The 20,039-nt window shown below is 43.1% G+C and overlaps 2 protein-coding genes across 2 annotated transcripts; both read right to left on the bottom strand.

The window, feature by feature from the left end:
* Window positions 1–4,309: 4,309 nt before the first annotated feature.
* Window positions 4,310–8,059, bottom strand: LOC120039843 (growth-regulated alpha protein-like). Its single transcript, XM_038985206.1, has 4 exons — window positions 7,848–8,059; window positions 7,162–7,285; window positions 6,910–6,993; window positions 4,310–4,376 (listed from the first exon to the last, which is right to left on the bottom strand). The coding sequence occupies exons 1-4, from the start codon at window positions 7,909–7,911 to the stop codon at window positions 4,310–4,312; spliced, it is 339 nt and encodes a 112-aa protein (XP_038841134.1). The 5' UTR covers window positions 7,912–8,059.
* Window positions 8,060–15,250: 7,191 nt separating this feature from the next.
* LOC120039844 (growth-regulated alpha protein-like) lies at window positions 15,251–18,897 on the bottom strand. The gene is made up of 4 exons (XM_038985207.1): window positions 18,686–18,897; window positions 17,993–18,116; window positions 17,733–17,816; window positions 15,251–15,763 (listed from the first exon to the last, which is right to left on the bottom strand). The coding sequence occupies exons 1-4, from the start codon at window positions 18,747–18,749 to the stop codon at window positions 15,697–15,699; spliced, it is 339 nt and encodes a 112-aa protein (XP_038841135.1). The 5' UTR covers window positions 18,750–18,897; the 3' UTR covers window positions 15,251–15,696.
* Window positions 18,898–20,039: the final 1,142 nt, after the last annotated feature.

Below are 20,039 nucleotides of genomic sequence, written 5' to 3'. Positions count from 1 at the left end.
ATCTAGCCCTGCCAGTGCGGGGAGGTGGAATAACCCGCACCGGGCTATGCACACGTACAGGAGACACCGTGCGCTCTACCGCATAACACGGTGTCTGCCCGTACTCTCGCTCTCCACGGTAAGATCGGGAAGTTGGCGCAGGTCTCCTACCTGACTTCGCCACACTACCCTTTAGCCCCCCCCCCCCCAATACATTTTTGGGCTTGACTAACAGGCTTCCTACCGCGTCGTCGTGCTGCCTCCATTCGCCGGTATCCCTCCTCACACTGCGCCAGAGAATCCCAGGCGGGCTCCGGCACTCTCCTTGGGTCGATTGCCCACCTGTCGATTTCCTCCCATGTAGTGTAGCCCAGATCCTTCTCCTGCTTCCGGGCTAGCTCCTCAAAATGCCGCCTCTCTGCTTTCGCTGCCTCCAGCTCAGCTTTGGGGCGGCGATATTCTCCTGGCTGTCCCCATGGACCTTTACCGTCCAATATTTCCTCCCATGTCCATGAATCCTGCGATCGCTGTTGCTTTCTCCCACGCCACTTGGTCCTTGGTTGGTGGGTGATTCTGTAACGGCTGTCGACGTCGTTCTCCTCCTCAGACGAGGAGGAGCATGGATCGGACCAACACGCAGCGAGGTATGTAGACATGATGATTTTAATAATAATAACGAAGACGAAAATACACTTGAACAAACTACAAAACAACAAACAACGTTAAACAGACCTGAACATGAGAACTTACATAACACGAAGAACGCGCGAACAGGAACAGACTAAACAAACGAAACAGTCCCGTGTGGTGACGAACACAAACACGGAAGACAATCACCCACAAACAAACAGTGAGAACAGCCTACCTTAATATGGTTCTCAATCAGAGGAAACGTCAAACACCTGCCTCTAATTGAGAACCATATCAGGCAACACATTTAACCCAACATAGAAACACATAACATAGAATGCCCACCCCAACTCACGCCCTGACCAACTCAACACATACAAAAACAATGGAAAACAGGTCAGGAACGTGACAGAACCCCCCCCTCAAGGTGCGAACTCCGGGCGCACAACCAAAGTCTAAGGGAGGGTCTGGGTGGGCATATGTCCACGGTGGCGGCTCCGGCTCCGGACGTGGTCCCCACCCCACCATAGTCAATCCCCGCTTCCGTAGCCTCCTCCCAATGGCCACCCTCCAAATTAACCCCACTGGATTAAGGGGCAACACCGGAATGAGGGGCAACACCGGAATGAGGGGCAGCTCCGGACTGAGGGGCAGCTCCGGACTGAGGGGCAGCTCCGGACTGAGTGGCGGATCCTGGCTGGCTGGCGGATCCTGGCTGGCTGGCGGATCCTGGCTGGCTGGCTCTGGCGGATCCTGGCTGGCTGGCTCTGGCGGATCCTGGCTGGCTGGCTCTGGCGGATCCTGGCTGGCTGGCTCTGGCGGATCCTGGCTGGCTGGCGGATCCTGGCTGGCTGGCGGATCCTGGCTGGCTGGTGGATCCTGGCTGGCTGGAGGATCCTGGCTGGCTGGCGGATCCTGGCTGGCTTTCGGATCCTGGCTGGCGGATCCTGGCTGGCTGGCTCTGGCGGATCCTGGCTGGCTGGCTCTGGCGGATCCTGGCTGGCTGGCTCTGGCGGATCCTGGCTGGCTGGCGGCTCTGACGGATCCTGGCTGGCTGGCGGCTATGGCTGCTCATGGCTGGCTGGCGGCTCTGGCTGCTCATGGCTGGCTGGCGGCTCTGGCTGCTCATGGCTGGCTGGCGGCTCTGGCTGCTCATGGCTGGATGGCGGCTCTGGCTGCTCATGGCTGGCTGGCGGCTCTGGCTGCTCATGGCTGGCTGGCGGCTCTGGCTGCTCATGGCTGGCTGGCGGCTCTGGCTGCTCATGGCTGGCTGGCGGCTCTTGCTGCTCATGGCTGGCTGGCGGCTCTGGCTGCTCATGGCTGGCTGGCGGCTCTTGCTGCTCATGGCTGGCTGGCGGCTCTTGCTGCTCATGGCTGGCTGGCGGCTCTTGCTGCTCATGGCTGGCTGGCGGCTCTTGCTGCTCATGGCTGGCTGGCGGCTCTTGCTGCTCATGGCTGGCTGGCGGCTCTGGCTGCTCATGGCTGGCTGGCGGCTCTGGCTGCTCATGGCTGGCTGGCGGCTCTGGCTGCTCATGGCTGGCTGGCGGCTCTGGCTGCTCATGTCTGGCGGAAGGCTCTGGCTGCTCCTGTCTGGCGGAAGGCTCTGGCTGCTCCTGTCTGACGGAAGGCTCTGGCTGCTCCTGTCTGGCGGAAGGCTCTGGCTGCTCCTGTCTGGCGGAAGGCTCTGGCTGCTCCTGTCTGGCGGAAGGCTCTGGCTGCTCCTGTCTGGCGGAAGGCTCTGGTTGCTCCTGTCTGGCGGAAGGCCCTGGCTGCTCCTGTCTGGCGGAAGGCTCTGGCTGCTCCTGTCTGGCGGACGGCTCTAGCGGCTCCTGTCTGGCGGACGGCTCTAGCGGCTCCTGTCTGGCAGATGGCTCTGAAGGCTCATGACAGACGGGCGGCTTTGAAGGCTCAGTACAGACGGGCGGCTTTGAAGGCTCAGTACAGACGGGCGGCTTTGAAGGCTCAGTACAGACTGGCAGTTCATGCGGCGCTTGGCAGACGGACAGTTCAGACGGCGTTGGGCAGACGGGCAGTTCAGGCGCCGTTGGGCAGACGGGCAGTTCAGACGGCGTTGGGCAGACTGGCAGTTCAGGCGCCGCTGGGCAGACGGCAGACTCTGGCCGGCTGAGACGCACTGTAGGCCTGGTGCGTGGTGCCGGAACTGGAGGTACCGGGCTAAGGACACGCACCTTCAGGCTAGTGCGGGGAGCAGCAACAGGACGCACAGGACTCACAGGACTCTGACGAGTTGAGTTTTTACCAAAAAGTTATATATTTTTTTTCATCTGACCATATGACATTCTCCCAATCTTCTTCTGGATCATCCAAATGCTCTCTAGCAAACTTCAGACACTCCTGGACATGTACTGGCTTAAGCAGGGGGACACGTCTGGCACTGCAGGATTTGAGTCCCTGGCAGCGTAGTGTGTTACTGATGGTAGGCTTTGTTACTTTGGTCCCAGCTCTCTGCAGGTCATTCACTAGGTCCCCCCGTGTGGTTCTGGGATTTTTGCTCACCGTTCTTGTGATCATTTTGACCCCACGGGGTGAGATCTTGCGTGGAGCCCCGGATCAAGGGAGATTATCAGTGGTCTTGTATATCTTCCATTTCCTAATAATTGCTCCCATAGTTGATTTCTTCAAACCAAGCTGCTTACCTATTGCAGATTCAGTCTTCCCAGCCTGGTGCAGGTCTACAATTTTGTTTCTGGTGTCCTTTGACAGCTCTTTGGTCTTGGCCGTAGTGGAGTTTGGAGTGTGACTGTTTGAGGTTGTGGACAGGTGTCTTTTATACTGATAACAAGTTCAAACAGGTGCCATTAATACAGGTAACGAGTGGAGGACAGAGGAGCCTCTTAAAGAAGAAGTTACAGGTCTGTGAGAGCCAGAAATCTTGCTTGTTTGTAGGTGACCAAATACTTATTTTCCACCATAATTTGCAAATAAATTCATTAAAAATCCTACAATGTGATTTTCTGGATTTTTCTTTCTCATTTTGTCTGTCATAGTTGAAGTGTACTTATGATGAAAATCACAGGCCTCTCTCATCTTTTTAATTGGGAGAACTTGCACAATTGGTGGCTGACTAAATACTTTTTTGCCCCACTGTATATATATGGTACAGTCTGGTAGAGCATGGCATATAGGGTATGAAAGCTGATGCTATGTTATGTTATGGCGTAGAGACAACCTTGGCAAAACAGATATACTGTTTAATTAAAAGTTTAATTAAATAAACTACATTTGACCAACAATACAATCATAGTGCAGTGCTCAAGGTGTGATATGTATATATCCATTTTTTGATTAAGTATACATTGTTGAGAAAACAAGTAATCTATGTCCTATAATTGTTTGTTTTATTTGAAAAAATATATATCAAAGACAGGTTTTATATCAAAAATACTATTACATTATTCCTTAATATCTATACTGTATATATAAAAAATATAAATACATACATATAATAAACACATTAAAAGGACAGCCACTTTGTAGGGCAGTGTCCCCATCACTGTCCTGACTCATTGATTGAAGTCTCTTTGGACCAGAGGGGACAGTGCCTCTTATTGGTGCTCCAACACCATTTGTTCTGGTTGTTGTCTACCATCCAAGGCCCAACCGGGCCAACCCTGCTTCAGAGACAAGCCAGCAGAGAGGTTGCAGTGTGGCACAGCTTCCAGTGCCAGACAAAGAGTGATCAAGTGCTAGTGGTGGTATGTGGGGAGAGAGTCTCAATGGAGTGTTGTTTCTGACGCTGTTGATTTCTGTAGGAGAGAAGAAGGTGTGCTGATTAACCCTCTGAGTTACGTGGCAGAATACATAAGCTTTATGGCAGACTATATTTACGGCCGAATAGATTCTATACTCTGTTAAGCTTTATGGAAGAATATATTTTTGGCAGATTAAATTGTGTACTCTGTTAAACTTTATGGAAGAATATAGAGTTGAAGTCGGAAGTTTACATACACTTAGGTTGGAGTCAACCACTCCCCAAATATTTTGTTAACAAACTATAGTTTGGCATGTCGGTTAAGACATCTACTTTGTGCATGACACAAGTAATTTTTCCAACAATTATTTACAGACAGATTATTTCACTTATAATTCACTGTATCACAATTCCAGTGAGTCAGAAGTTCACATACACTAATTTGACTGTGCCTTTAACCAGCTTGGAAAATTGTCTTTAGAAGCTTTTGATAGGCTAATTGACATCATTTGAGTCAATTGGAGGTGTACCTGTGAATGTATTTCAAGGCCAACCTTCAAACGCAGTGCCTCTTTGCTTGACATCATGGGAAAATCAAAAGAAATCAGCCAAGACCTCAGACAAAAAATTGTAGACCTCCACAAGTCTGGTTCATCCTTGGGAGCAATTTCCAAACGCCTGAAGGTACCACGTTCATCTGTACAAACAATAGTACGCAAGTATAAACACCATGGGACCACGCAGCCGTCATACCACTCAGGAAGGAGACACATTCTGTCTCCTAGAGATGAACATACTTTGATGCAAAAAGTGCAAATCAATCCCAGAACAACAGCAAAGGACCTTGTGAAGATGCTGGATGAAACAGGTACAAAAGTATCTATATCCACAGTAAAACGAGTCCTAAATCGACATAACCTGAAAAGCCGCTCAGCAAGGAAAAAGCCACTGCTTCAAAACCGCCATAAAAAAGCCAGACTACGGTTTGCAACTGCACATGGGGACAAAGATCATACTTTTTGGAGAAATGTCCTCTGGTCTGATGAAACAAAAATAGAACTGTTTGGCCATAATGACCATCGTTATGTTTGGAGGAAAAGGGGGGAGGCTTGCAAGCCGAAGAACACCATCCCAACCGTGACGCACGGGGGTGGCAGCATCATGTTGTGGGGGTGCACTTGACAAAATAGATGGCATCATAAGAAAGGACAATTATGTGGATATATTGAAGCATCTAAAGAAATCAGTTAGGAAGTTAAGCTTGGTTGCAAATGGGTCTTCCAAATGGACAATGACCCCAAGCATACTTCCAAAGTTGTGGCAAAATGGCTTAAGGACAACAAAGTCAAGGTATTGGAGTGGCCATCACAAAGCCCTGACCTCAAACCTATAGAATATTTGTAGGCAGAACTGAAAAAGCATGTGCGAGCAAGGACGCCTACAAACCTGACTCAGCTACAAAAGCTCTGTCAGGAGGAATGGGCCAAAATTCACCCAACTTATTGTGGGAAGCTAGTGGAAGGCTACCCGAAACGTTTGACCCAAGTTAAACAATTTAAAGGCAATGCTACCAAATTTAATTGAGTGTATGTAAACTTCTCACCCACTGGGAATGTGATGAAAGAAATAAAAGCTGAAATAAATCATTCTCTCTACTGTTATTTTGACATTTCACATTCTTAAAATAAAGTGATGATACTAACTGACCTAAGACAGGGAATTTTTACAAGGATTAAATGTCAGGAATTGTGAAAACAGAGTTTAAATGTATTTGGCTAAGGTGTACGTGAACTTCCGACTTCAACTGTATTTATGGACGAATCAATACTGTACCCTACACTGTTATTAAGCTTCAAACCATATTTAATTCAGGGAAAATACAGGTAAATGATAAAATAAAGGAAACAACAACATTGTTTTCTCTTAATGGGGTGTTGGGCAACCACGAGCCAGAACAGCTTCAACGTGCCTTGAGATAAATTCCACAAGTGTCTGAAACTCTATTGGAGGTATGCAACATTATTATTCCATGAGAAACTCCATAATTTGGTATTTTGTTGATGGTGGTGGACACTGTCTCAAGCGCCGCTTCAGAACCTCCCATAAGTGTTCAATTGGATTGAGATCTAGTGACTGAGACGGCCATGGCATATGGTTTACTTCGTTTTCATTCTCATCAAACTATTCAGTGACCAGTCGTGTCCTATGGATAGGGGCATTGTCATCCTAAGGGGGCATAACCTTGACAGACTAAATAATGGGCAACTGGACCTGCCCAGCTTTTTTATACATGACCCTAATTATGATGGAATGTTAATTGCTTATGAATTGCTCGGTTGAGCCACACCTGTGTGGAAGCACCTGCTTTCAATATTCTTTGTATACCTCATTTACTCAAGTGTTTCCTTTATTTTGGGAGTTACCTGTAAACGGCCCATTATCTATATGGAGCACATAGATGCAGTACATTTTAAATAAAATGATATACAATTTTAAATATATGTATATATATTTAAATTTGAATAGTTCATTCAAACAACTAAATTGAATAAAATAGTCTGTGCAATAAAATACATCCATAAACTCACGCTTTGGTTTGCCTTTCAATCAGTGTTTTGGCAAAGTTCCCATTTGGGTCGAGACAGAGCAAACCTTCGGTTTTTAGTGTGACACTTAGAGAGAGAGAGAGAGAAGAGGGGATGAGAAAGAAAAAGAGTGGAGGGACAGATGTTTAAATTAAATTAATCATTGAAATATATATTTTGGAGAGTTTACATATAATTTTCTTTAAGTACCATATAGTACAATACAGTACAGCACTGTATAGTATAGTAACTCACATGACTTCTTCCTTAGAGCAGTGTGAGCGAGGAGGGTAATAGGTCAGTGTCCTGATTAAACTGATATTCACCCCCCCTGCATGTACTTTAGGACAGCGGCACCGAGGATATTGTATGCCTCTCCCTGTAGAGAAAAATCAGAAAGTCAAAGAAAACACTTCAGTCTCCCTCTACGTTCATCGACAATTTACTAATCTAGTTTTAGGCGGGATTCAATCTGAAAACATGTTACAGCGAGCTTGACATTCCAAGGTAATTTCCAATTGAACTTTTATTGTACCATCAATATGATCTCAGCCAATGAGGTAACATTGCCTTTAAAAGGCGCATTATCGACAATGTTATTCAGATTGAATCCCGGACTTAAAGTTTTATTGTAAATTGTAAGAAATGAATAACATAGTTCACACCCATAGTCCACAATTATATAGTTAGATATACACTGAGTGTACAAAACATTAAGGACACGTTTCTAATATTGTCTTTTTGCCCTCAGAACAGCCTCAATTTGTCAGGGCGTGGTGTCGAAAGTGTTCCACAGGGATGCTGGCCTATTTTGACTCCAAAGCTTCCCACATGTCCTTAATGTTTTGTACACTCAGTATAAGTTAAAAGTTCTATTAAATACTTAAACATAATACTAATTTTCATCAAAAGTTCTACGGACAGATTTTTAAGCCAGGTACCTTGTATCATGCAGATGACGTCTGAGCAGACCAGAAGAACAATAACAGTCATTGCAGTATTCATGATGATCTTGACTCTGTAGACTGTAGTTGCAGTGTGGCTGTTGTATCAGAAGGTATACCAGTAAGCCAGCTGCAGTCTTCTTCTTCTTCTTCAGTTGCAGTGAATTTCTGAGTTCAACAGTTTTTCTTTGCTGAGTTGCTCTTCTTGTCTCCAGTATAGATTCTGTCTGCTGCATCATGGTAAGAGACATCTTATATGGTCTGAGCTCAGTGAAAGTGACTCGAGAGACCACATACCAGAGTTGAGGGGAAGCACGCCAAATCTTGCATCTGGTAACATTAGTGTTCACCTAACCGTCTCCCCACTCCTCCCCTCCCACATAATGCATGTCTGAACAGCAGCCCTCTACCAGAGAATTTCTCAAAAAAAGTGTCACTTGTCATTGTCAGAATCACGTTTTTATGAGATACCGTCCTTCCATCCTGTATGGACACTGAACCAGTGACGTGAGTTGAGGTCTGAGGATGGGAAGGCACTTTCTAGTGAGACACAACCTGCCGTGATTGGGACTCCCATAAGGCGGCGCACAATTGGCCCAGTGTCTTACGGGTTAGGTGAGGGTTTGGCCGGGGTAGGGCGTCATTGTAAAATAAGAATTTGTTCTTAACTGACTTGCCTAGTTCATGAGGGCACAAGGCGAGACCCAAATGCAGACACAGGAGGCAGATGGTTGAGCTCCAATATTTATTATACAAAAAGGGGGTAGGCAAAAGGCAGGCCGGGGACAGGCGAGAGTTCAAACTGTACCAGGCGATAGGCAGGCTTGAGGTCAGAACAGGCAGAGTGGTCAGGCAGGCGGAGTCGGCGTCAGGACAGGCAACGGTCAAAACCAGGAGGGCTAGGGGAAAAACAGACTGGGAAAAATAGGAGCTGGTTGCTTGGCAAATCAAGACGAACTGGCACAGAGAGACAGGAAACACTGGGATAAATACACCGGGGACTAGCGGGGAAAAACAGGAGACACCTGGAGGTGTATGGAGACAATCACCAAGACAGGTGAAACAGATCAGGGCATGACATAGTTAAATAAAGGTTAAATAAACAATTCTGGAGTCATAGAATTTCAGTGAGTTTCAGAGGGAGGAGATATGTTGCAACACTGTTCTCTACTTCTAAACACTTATGAATCAGCTGCACAAAGGGTGCTATGATTTAAATATCGACATTCCACCATGTCGGAAAGAAAAGCCCTGGAATTATTAAATCATGGTTTGTTTAAACACTCCCAAAACAAACTAAAATGAAGGTAATTTGTCTGTCTGTGTGTGTGTGTGTGCCTTGCGAGGACAATCTACTGACTGTCCCTGTGACTCAATAAATAGCAACTCAGTTCAATGAAGGGAAGAGCATTGCCACTTTAAATTATTTCTCTGTGTTACTGTAGCAGATGTGATTCATAATAAGGAATTTCCTATTGGGCTAACAACTAAGACGTTAGCTTCTTCTGTGGGAGACCTGGGTTCAAATCCCGCCAGTGACATCGCTGTGACTCAAACAATACCTATGGATGACACTGATATTTCTTATTTCCAAGGACAAATAGCTTATCAGTCTTTCATTGGAAGCATTACTAAACCACCCACTACTTTCAAGCATGGTTGAGGCGTTTGTCCTTGATAGCTTACCATGTCCTCAGAGTTGCAAAACTGATACGGGTGTTATGTTCGGGAAGTGTGTGTGCGTTTGTTTGTGTGTGTCTGTGTGTGGGAAACAGACTTGTACAATCTATGCCCCGATGCACTGAAGACACTTCATAACACTTGGTTGGTGCTTCCTTTTTTTATTTATACAAGTTTTTCTCATTGAGATAAAATCTATTTTTCAAGAGAGACCTGGTCCAACAGCAGCAGGGGGTCAGACAAAACAACTTACATACACTAACACAAGATTAAACAAAACACACATACAGTACAACAATTATATATTACATTAAAAAAACACGAATATCATAACAAAAAAAAACTGTCCTAAAGACAATTACAGTCTTCTATGATATTTACATCGATCAAGTGTTTAAACTCCACCAACGTGACTACATCATCAATGTTCAGGAGAGAATCCCAGGACCATGAAGCTGAGTAACTAAAACTATTTCTACCATGAGCTGTTCTAATTCTTGGTACTGTTAAAGCAAATGAGAATGAGACCGTCATTTCTATTTATTTACTGGCCTGATTAAAAAAGAATAAAGTGGCATTTTACCCCTGATGGCTTTTAAATAAGTGTGTTCCAGTGTTTAAGCCTACGCAAGGTCAATGACGACCAGCTGTCCGCCGAAGTCGGCTCCACTCCTTGTTCGGGCGGCGTTCGGCGATCCACGTCACCGGCTTAAGCCATCACCGCTCCATTTTTCATATATCCATTTGTCTTGTCTTGTTTCCATACACACCTGGTTTTCATTTCCCCAATCAATCTACTTGTATTTAACCCTCTGTTTCCCATCATGTTTTGTGTGTAATTGTTTCATGTTATTGTGGTGTTTTATTACGCGCTTTATTTTTGTATGTTCCGTGTTTTGAGCACATTTGATGTATGTAGTGCTCTCGTTTTTGGAACTAAAATAAAAGTGCGCCTGTTTACATCACTCTACTCTCCTGCACCTGACTTCATCTCTAATACACCTGTTTACATCACTCTACTCTCCTGCACCTGACTTCATCTCTAATACACCTGTTTACATCACTCTACTCTCCTGCACCTGACTTCACCTCTAATACACCTGTTTACATCACTCTACTCTCCTGCACCTGACTTCACCTCTAATACACCTGTTTACATCACTCTACTCTCCTGCACCTGACTTCACCTCTAATACACCTGTTTACATCACTCTACTCTCCTGCACCTGACTTCACCTCTAATACACCTGTTTACATCACTCTACTCTCCTGCACCTGACTTCACCTCTAATACACCTGTTTACATCACTCTACTCTCCTGCACCTGACTTCATCTCTAATACACCTGTTTATATCACTCTACTCTCCTGCACCTGACTTCACCTCTAATACACCTGTTTACATCACTCTACTCTCCTGCACCTGACTTCACCTCTAATACACCTGTTTACATCACTCTACTCTCCTGCACCTGACTTCACCTCTAATACACCTGTTTCCAATCACTCTACTCTCCTGCACCTGACTTCACCTCTAATACACCTGTTTACATCACTCTACTCTCCTGCACCTGACTTCACCTCTAATACACCTGTTTACATCACTCTACTCTCCTGCACCTGACTTCACCTCTAATACACCTGTTTACATCACTCTACTCTCCTGCACCTGACTTCGCCTCTATACACCCGTTGACACCAGCCAACGGCTCTGTAGAGATCACAATGATGTGTTAGACGTTTTTGACTGTTAATGAACCCGAGGGCCGCATGATATACTGAGTCAAGTACACTCAGTGTAGTGGTTGAGGCCTGCATATATATATATATATATATTTACTAAAATCTGTAACCGCCAGTAATGTACATCGTACCAGCTCCTTCCTAACCTCCAGAGAAAAACAAGCCTTATGCCGGTAATAAAAACCTATTCTCAGCTTGAGCTTCATTTAAGTTATCCACATGAATAGTGAAGCTCAGCTTGTCATCAGCCCGCACTCCCAAATATTTGAACACTTTGACTTGGTCTACTGTATGTCCATGCAATGTAACAATGACATGATTAGTAACATGCCTGGCATTTGAATATACCATGCATTTATTTTGGCAGTTACTTGTAGCTATCTGTATGAAATTCCTCACACTTGCCCTTTCTCACTTGTTAAATACAACCTATTTGTATTTTAATGGACACACCATCACGATAGCTCCAACTCTAACCAGCAATAGTTAAGAGAAATACAGTAATTTATTCAAGCCAAACTCTGAACAGTTTTTAAACTATCTATCCAGCTTCACTGCAACTCTGTGTCCACTTCAGTAGCTTTCCATCATTGGTCTCCTGTCCTAGACAAGGTTTAAGGGCCATTTATCTGAGTCAAGTTGAAAGGCCATTTGGTATCACTTACTTTAAAGGGGTCCTTGTTACAGTGTAGTAACATGAGTAATTACACTGTAACAAGTATTGTAGTTAACTGTAACAACTCATAGTTACAGTGTAATAACAAAATGTAATGTAGTAATTGCTGTCACTGAAGAAATGTAACAACAAATTATTGTAACAACAAATTCTCGTTACCATGCTTGTTACAAATGGGCAGGTTACCACTAAATTACCACTAAATTCACCAACTTATTGTTTTGCTTCATCTCATCTTCATCCAATTAATAAAAACTGTGACAAAGGTTGGGATCCTTTGTGGATGCACTGGGTGTCTGAGAGATTACAGCCTATATGCTCAGTAGGCTCTAATTACTTACTCATGAATGTGCACTGTTCAAAATATATCTCCAGTCAATGCTGTTGCTATCGCTTATCCTCAAAATAAAGCATACCATATGCCTTAAATTGTTGAGTTGCACAGGATTTAGCTATACAATGAAGTGTTTCTTGCAGGGTACTTATTTGTAATGATTGTGTACTTATTCAGTACATTACCCATCCTGACAACCTTATCCTATATTTTACGTTTCTAAAAGCGTAGCAGTGCGTGGGTAAAATCACTGTGGAAGACAAGCCAGGTAAAAAAAAAGCCATATTACAACCTATGTGTTGTGATAATTGCGTTGTTTGCTCTATAACCTGTTAGTTCATATGCCTTGACACTGCGACGATACTTTATAGGCCTGAGGCCGAGACAATAGGAAGATACAGTGGCAGCAATTCGACCATGAAGGCCTGATTCACGCAGTCTCCTCTGAACAGTTTATGTTGTGATGTTTCTGTTTCTTGTAATCTGTGAAGCATTTATTTGAGCTGCAATGTCTGAGGCTGGTAACTCTAATGAACTTATCATTTGCACCCCCTCTAGGTGTCGCCCATCTTCCCCATTATCCCCTGTGTATTTATACCGGTGTTCTCTGTTTGTCTGTTGCCAGTTCGTCTTGTTTGTGAAGTCAACTAGCGTTTTTGTCTCAGCTCCTGCTTTTCCCCAGTCTCTCTTTTTCTCACCCTCCTGGTTTTAACCCTTGCCTGTCCTGTCTCTGAGCCCGCCTGCCTGACCCCTCTGCCTGCCCCTGACCCTGAGCCTGCCTGCCGTCCTGTACCTTTGCCCCACCTCTGGATTATTGACATCTACCTGCCTTGACCTGTCATTTGCCTGCCCTGTTGCTGTAATAAACATTGTTACTCTGACACAGTCTGCATCTGGGTCTTACCTTCAAACCTGATACCCCTACCTTGTCACAACACAACTGATTAGCTCAAACTAATTCCACAAATTCCACAAATTAACTTTTAACAAAGGCACACCTGTTAATTGAAATGCATTCCAGGTGACTACCTCATGAAGCTGTCTGAGAGAATGCCAAGAGTGTGCAAAGCTGTCATCTAGGCAAAGGGTGGCTACTTTGAAGAATCTTAAATATAAAATATGTTTTGATTTATTTAACACTTTTTGTTTACTACATCACTCCATATGTGTTATTTCATAGTGTTGATGTCTTCACTATTATTCTACAATGTAGAAAATAGTACAAATAAAGAAAAACCCTTGAATGAGTAGGTGTGTCCAAAGTTTTGACTGGTACTGTATATTTTTGACAACTTTTACTTTAACCCCACTACAGTTCTAAAGAAAATGATTTACTTTGTACTCCATACATGTTCCCTGACACGCAAAAGTACTCATTACATTTCAAATGCTAAGTAGAACAGGAAAGTGGTCCAATTCACACATTTATCACGAGAACATCCGTGGTCATCCCTACTGCCTCTGATCTGGTGGACTCACTAAACACAGTTGCTTCATTTGTAAATTATGTAAATTATGGACTTGTAAATTATGGAATGGACTCTATCTACATGTGTATTTATCGTACTGTTTTATACCAGACAAATGTAAATGTGTTTTGTCTTATCCAGGGGCATGCTCCAACACTATCCATAAATTAATAAAACAAGAACATTGTGCCGCCTGGAATGTGAAATGCATTTTACTTTTGATACATAAGTACTGTATATTTAAAACAAAATACTTTTAGATTTTACTCGATTTTCTACTACTTCTATTTTCTACTTACTTTTAGTCAAGTATGACAATTGGGTACTCTTTCCACCACCTGCTATCGTTACCCTATAATTACAAGTAAGTGCCCCTCAATATACACAGGATTTTGCTAGTTAAAATGAAGTGTAACACCTAGTAATTACATTGCACTTATGCAGATATTACATGTACTCTGGATCACACTTCCGGAAGCTTGAAAATGAGGGTCAGTTTGTCAGGAAGGGTAAGGTCCTGTATAAGTTGGTGAATATAGTGGAAACTTGCCCAGTTGTAACAAGTATGGAAACAAGCATTCGTTGTTACACTTCTGTAATTACAGACCGCAATTACTAGCAGGTACATCTTGTTATTACATTGTAAGTTGTTATAGTGAACTACTGTACTCATTACAGTATAATTACACATGCAATTACACTATAATATGGACCACTTGAAAGGAAGTGTCACCGGCCTTCTCTGAGTCAAGTTGAAGGGCCATTTCTCTGAGTCAAGTTGAAGGGCCATTTCTCTGAGTCAAGTTGAAGGGCCATTTCTCTGAGTCAAGTTGAAGGGCCATTTCTCTGAGTCAAGTTGAAGGGCCATTTCTCTGAGTCAAGTTGGACAACCAATTCTGGGAGTGACCAGGTTTAATTCTCTGGCTGAGATTTTTTCGAACAATTTGAACATTTGTTGTGTGATTATGTTGGTCTAACCAATAGGGCTGGTGTGTGTTGCTTGAAGCAGTGTGACCATGTCAACAACACTATAGTCTCTTCAGTCAGACATCCTCTGGCAAATGAATCTAGCTGAGTCAGATTGTTTATGTTTGTCTTTATAGCTCAGTGTTGGCCGCACTGTTGTACTGTGGGTGGTGATGGACTTGTGATTGTAGGTTTCCCCCAGCAATATAATTTTACACTAGCGTTCCACAGGGGTGCTGGCCCATGTAAAACCCAGCAGAATTGCAGTTCTTGACACAAACCGGTGCGCCTGGCACGTACTACCATATCATGGAAAGAGCAGGAATTCCTGATGTTTTGTACACTCAGTGTATATATGATATGGTCCAGTCTGGTAGAGCATGTCGTATAGGGTATGAGAGTTGATGCTATGGTCTGGTTTGGCATAGAGACAGACTTGGCAGAACAGGTATACTGTTTCATTAAAAGTTTAATGAAATTTTGACCAACAATACAATTCTAGTGCAGGGCTCAAAGTGTGATGTGTATATCCATTATTTGATTAAGTACACAAACAACTAATTGTTGAGCAAATTGTTCAGAAATCAAGTCATCTGTCTTATTATTGTTTGTTTTATTTGAAAAAATTAAATACATCACAATAAATATATCAAAGACAGGTTTTATATCAACAATACTATTATGTTCTTCCTTAATGTCTATACTATATACATAAAACATAGAAATATATACAAATAAATAATAATAAACATATTAAAAGGACACCACCCTTTGTAGGGCAGTGTCCCCATCACTGTCCTGACTCATTGATTGAAGTCTCTTTGGACCAGAGGAAACAGTGCCCCCTACTGGCGCTCCAACACCATTTGTTCTGGTTGTTGTCTACCATCCAAGGCCCAACCTGGCCAACCCCGCTTCAGAGGCAAGCCAGCAGAGAGGTTGCAGTGTGGCACAGCTTCCAGTGCCAGACAAAGAGTGATCAAGTGCTAGTGTTGGTATGTGGGGAGAGAGTCTCAATGGAACGTTGTTTCTGTCGCTGTTGATTTCTGTAGGAGAGAAGAAGGTGTGCTGATTAACCCTCTGAGTTACGTGGCAGAATACATAAGCTTTATGGCAGACTATATTTATGGCCGAATAGATCCTGTACTCTGTTAAGCTTTATGGAAGAATACATTTTTGTCAGAATAGATAGTGTACTCTGTTAAGCTTCATTAGAGAATATATTTATGGAAGAATCGATACTGTACCCTACCCTGTTAAGCTTCAAACCATATTTATTTAGAGGAAAATACAGGTAACTGACAAAATAAAGGAAACAACAACATTGTTTTCTCTTAATGGGGTGTTGGGCAACCACGAGCCAGAACAGCTTCAACGTGCCTTGAGATAAATTCCACAAGTGTCTGGAACTCTATTGGAGGGATGCAATGTCATTATTCCACGAGAAATTCCATAATTTGGTGTTTTGTTGATGGTGGTGGAAAACACTGTTTCTAGCGCCGCTCCAGAACCTCCCATAAGTGTTCAATTGGGTTGAGATCTAGTGACTGAGACGGCCATGGCATATGGATTACATCATTTTCATTATCATCAAACCATTCAGTGACCAGTCGTGCCCTGTGGATGGGGGCATTGTCATCCTATGGGGGCATAACCATGGTAGCCAAAATAACTGGACCTGCCCAGCATTTGTATGCATGACAGGATGTTAATTGCTCAGGAACCACACCTGTGTGGAAGCATCTGCTTTCAATATTCTTTGTATCCCTCATTTACTCAAGTGTTCAGGTGTACCTGTAAATGGCCCATAATCTATATGGCACACACAGATGACATTGTTTAACTAGGCATGTCAGTTGAGAACAAATTCTTATTTACAATGGCGGCTTACACCGGCCAAACCCGGACGACACTGGGCCAATTGTACGCCGCCCTATGGGACTCCCAATCACGGACAGTTTTGATACAGCCTGGAATCGAACCAGGGTGTCTGTAGTGACGCCTCAAGCCCTGAGATGCAGTGCCTTAGACCGCTGCGCCACTCAGGAGCCCAATATATCAAATGAAATAAAAATGATATATATATATGTACTCTACCATTCAAACATTTGTGGTCACTTCGAAATGTCATTGTTTTTTAAAATAAAAGCCCAAAAAATTGTCCATTAAAATAACATCAAATTGATGAGAAATACAGTGTAGACAATGTTAATGTTGTGAATGACTATTGTAACTGGAAGCGGCTGATTTTGAATGGAATATCTACATAGGCGTACAGAGGCCCATTATCAGCAACCATCACTCCAATAGCACGTTGTGTTAGCTAATCCACGCTTATCATTTTAAAAGTTTATTGATCATTAGAAAACCCTTTTGCAATTATGTTAGCACAGCAGAAACATGTTTTTCTGATTAAAGAAGCAATACAACTGGCCTTCTTTAGACTAGTTGAGTATCTGGAGCATCAGCATTTGTGGGTTCGATTACAGGCTCAAAATGGACAGAAACAAAGTACTTTCTTCTGAAACACGTCAGTCTATTCTTGTTCTGAGAAATGAATGCTATTCCGTGCGAAAATTTGCCAAGAAACTGAAGATCTCGTACAACATTGTCTACTAGTCCCTTCACAGAACAGCGCACACTGGCTATAACCAGAATAGAAAGAGGAGTGGGAGGCCCTTGTGCACAACTGAGCAAGAGGACAAGTAAATTAGAGTGTCTAGTTTGAGAAACAGACACCTCACAAGTCCTCAACTGGCAGATTCATTAAATAGTACCCGCAAAACACCAGTCTCAACGTCAACAATGAAGAGGTGACTCCGGGATGCTGGCCTTCGTGCTTTTCTTTCAAAAACAATGACATTTCTAAGTGACCCCAAACATTTGAATGGTTGTGTGTATATATTTAAACATTAATATTTAATTCAATCAGCTAAATTTACTAAAATAATTCAAATAATAACATCATTCTGGCTTCATAAAATAACCTGTGCAATAAAACATCCAAAAACTCACTCTTTGATTTGTCTTTCAATCAGTGTTTTGGCAAACTTCCCATTTGGGTCGAGACAGAGCGGACCTCTGGTTTTCAGTGTGACACTGATAGCGAGACAGAGGGAGAGAGAGAGAGAAGGGGTTGGTGAAAAAGAAAAAGAGTGGGTGGGAGGGAGATGTTTCATTAAATTAATAATTGAAATATATTTTGGAGAGCGTGCATCTAATTTTCTTACATTACAGTACAGTACGGCATAGGACAGTATGGTATAAAAACTCACATGACTTCTTCCTTAGAGCAGTGTGAGCGAGGAGGGTAATGGGTCAGTGTCCTGATTAAACTGATATTCACCCCCCCTGCATGTACTTTAGGACAGCGGCACCGAGGATTTAGTATACCTCTCCCTGTAGAGAAAAATCAGAAAGTCAAAGAAAACACTTCAGTCTCCCTCTACGTTCATCAACAATTTACTAATCTAGTTTTAGGCGGGATTCAATCTGAAACCATGTTACAGTGAGCTTGACATTCAAAGGTAATTTCCATTTGAGCTTTTATTTTACCATAAATATGATCTCATCCAATGAGGTAACATTGCCTTTAAAAGGCACATTATCGACAATGTTATACAGATTGAATCCCGGACGTAAAGTTTTATTGTAAATTGCAAGAAATGAAAAACATAGTTCACACCCATAGTCCACAATTATATTGTTCGATATACACTGAGTGTACAAAACATTATGGAAGCGTTCCTAATATTGAGTTGCCCCTTTTTGCCCTCAGAACAGCCTCAATTTGTCAGGGCGTGGTGTCGAAAGTGTTCCACAGGGATGCTGGCCTTTTTTGACTCCAAAGCTTCCCACGTGTCCTTAATGTTTTGTACACTCAGTATAAGTTAAAAGTTCTATTAAATACTAAAACATAACACTAATTTTCATCAAAAGTTCTACAGACAGATTTTTAAGCCAGGTACCTTGTGTCATGCAGATGACGTCTGAGCAGACCAGAAGAACAATAACAGTCATTGCAGTATTCATGATGATCTTGACTCTGTAGACTATAGTTGCAGTGTGGCTGTTGTATCAGAAGGTATACCAGTAAGCCAGCTGCAGTCTTCTTCTTCTTCTTCAGTTGCAGTGAATTTCTGAGTTCAACAGTTTTTCTTTGCTGAGTTGCTCTTCTTGTCTCCAGTATAGATTCTGTCTGCTGCATCATGGTAAGAGACATCTTATATGGTCTGAGCTCAGTGAAAGTGACTCGAGAGACCACATACCAGAGTTGAGGGGAAGCACGCCAAGTCTTGCTTCTGGGAAAATAAGTGTTCACCCACTTATGTCCCACCCCCCCCCCCCCTCCTCTCCCACTTAACACATATCTGAACAGCAGCCCTTCTCTACCAGAGAATTTCACAAAAAACATACCACTTTTCATTGTCAGAATCACCTTTTTATGAGACAGCTACCTTCCATTCATTTTGGACACTGAACCAGTGATGTGCGTTGATGTGCGTTTCTTGTGAGCCATGTCCTGCCTCAGGGACAGTCTGTGTCAGGTCATGCTGGAACCAAAAGATGAGGAGCTGTCCAGGTGATTTGTGTTGTACCATTTGTTAACTCTACAATCCGACAAGATCAGCCTTAAGTACATGGCATATTTTGAAAGGCTCTCGTTTGTTGGTGTTGCACTTCTGTGACATTGTTGGATTTTTTTTGCAGTCCATTAAACCAAGGAAATTAAGTTCACCAAAGTGGTAAAACCTGGCTCTCATGTGAACATTGATATTGTCCAGTATGTTGTAATAGATTCTCCCCCTCTCTACTCTGATCGTCTGTTTACTACGAGTTTCATGTTCTGCCAGGCCCAGTTCATTGTATTTCTGATCAAATCGCTCATAGAAACTATCCAAGGCTTGTCACTGCCATTCCAATAATTTCATTCTATCGCTAGTACAGGTACGGCAGAAACCAATATCCATCACTTCTTCTGCAGAACATGGAAGAGCGGTTTAATTGAAAATTCCTTCATAGGCCATGAGCAAAAAGGCACGGTGGCGGCCTCTAGATGGGTTGCTAACTGTAAAAAAAAATCAGCTAAGGCATGTAATAGTACCACATATACTCAACAAAAATATAAACACAACATATTAAAAATTCAAAGATAAAAGTTCATATAAAAAATGCAGTCAATTGAAATAAATTCATTAGGCCTTAATCTATGGATTTCACATGACTGGGAATACAGATATACATCTGATGTTCACATATACTATACCTTAAAAAAATGAGTCATACAATGGGCCTCAGGATCTCGTCACGGTATATCTGTGC

The sequence above is a fragment of the Salvelinus namaycush genome, unplaced genomic scaffold, assembly GCF_016432855.1.
Source record: "Salvelinus namaycush isolate Seneca unplaced genomic scaffold, SaNama_1.0 Scaffold3036, whole genome shotgun sequence".
Taxonomy (NCBI): Eukaryota; Metazoa; Chordata; class Actinopteri; order Salmoniformes; family Salmonidae; genus Salvelinus; species Salvelinus namaycush.
The sequence above is the reverse complement of the archived record's forward strand: the minus strand, read 5'-3'. Positions and strand labels throughout refer to the sequence as shown.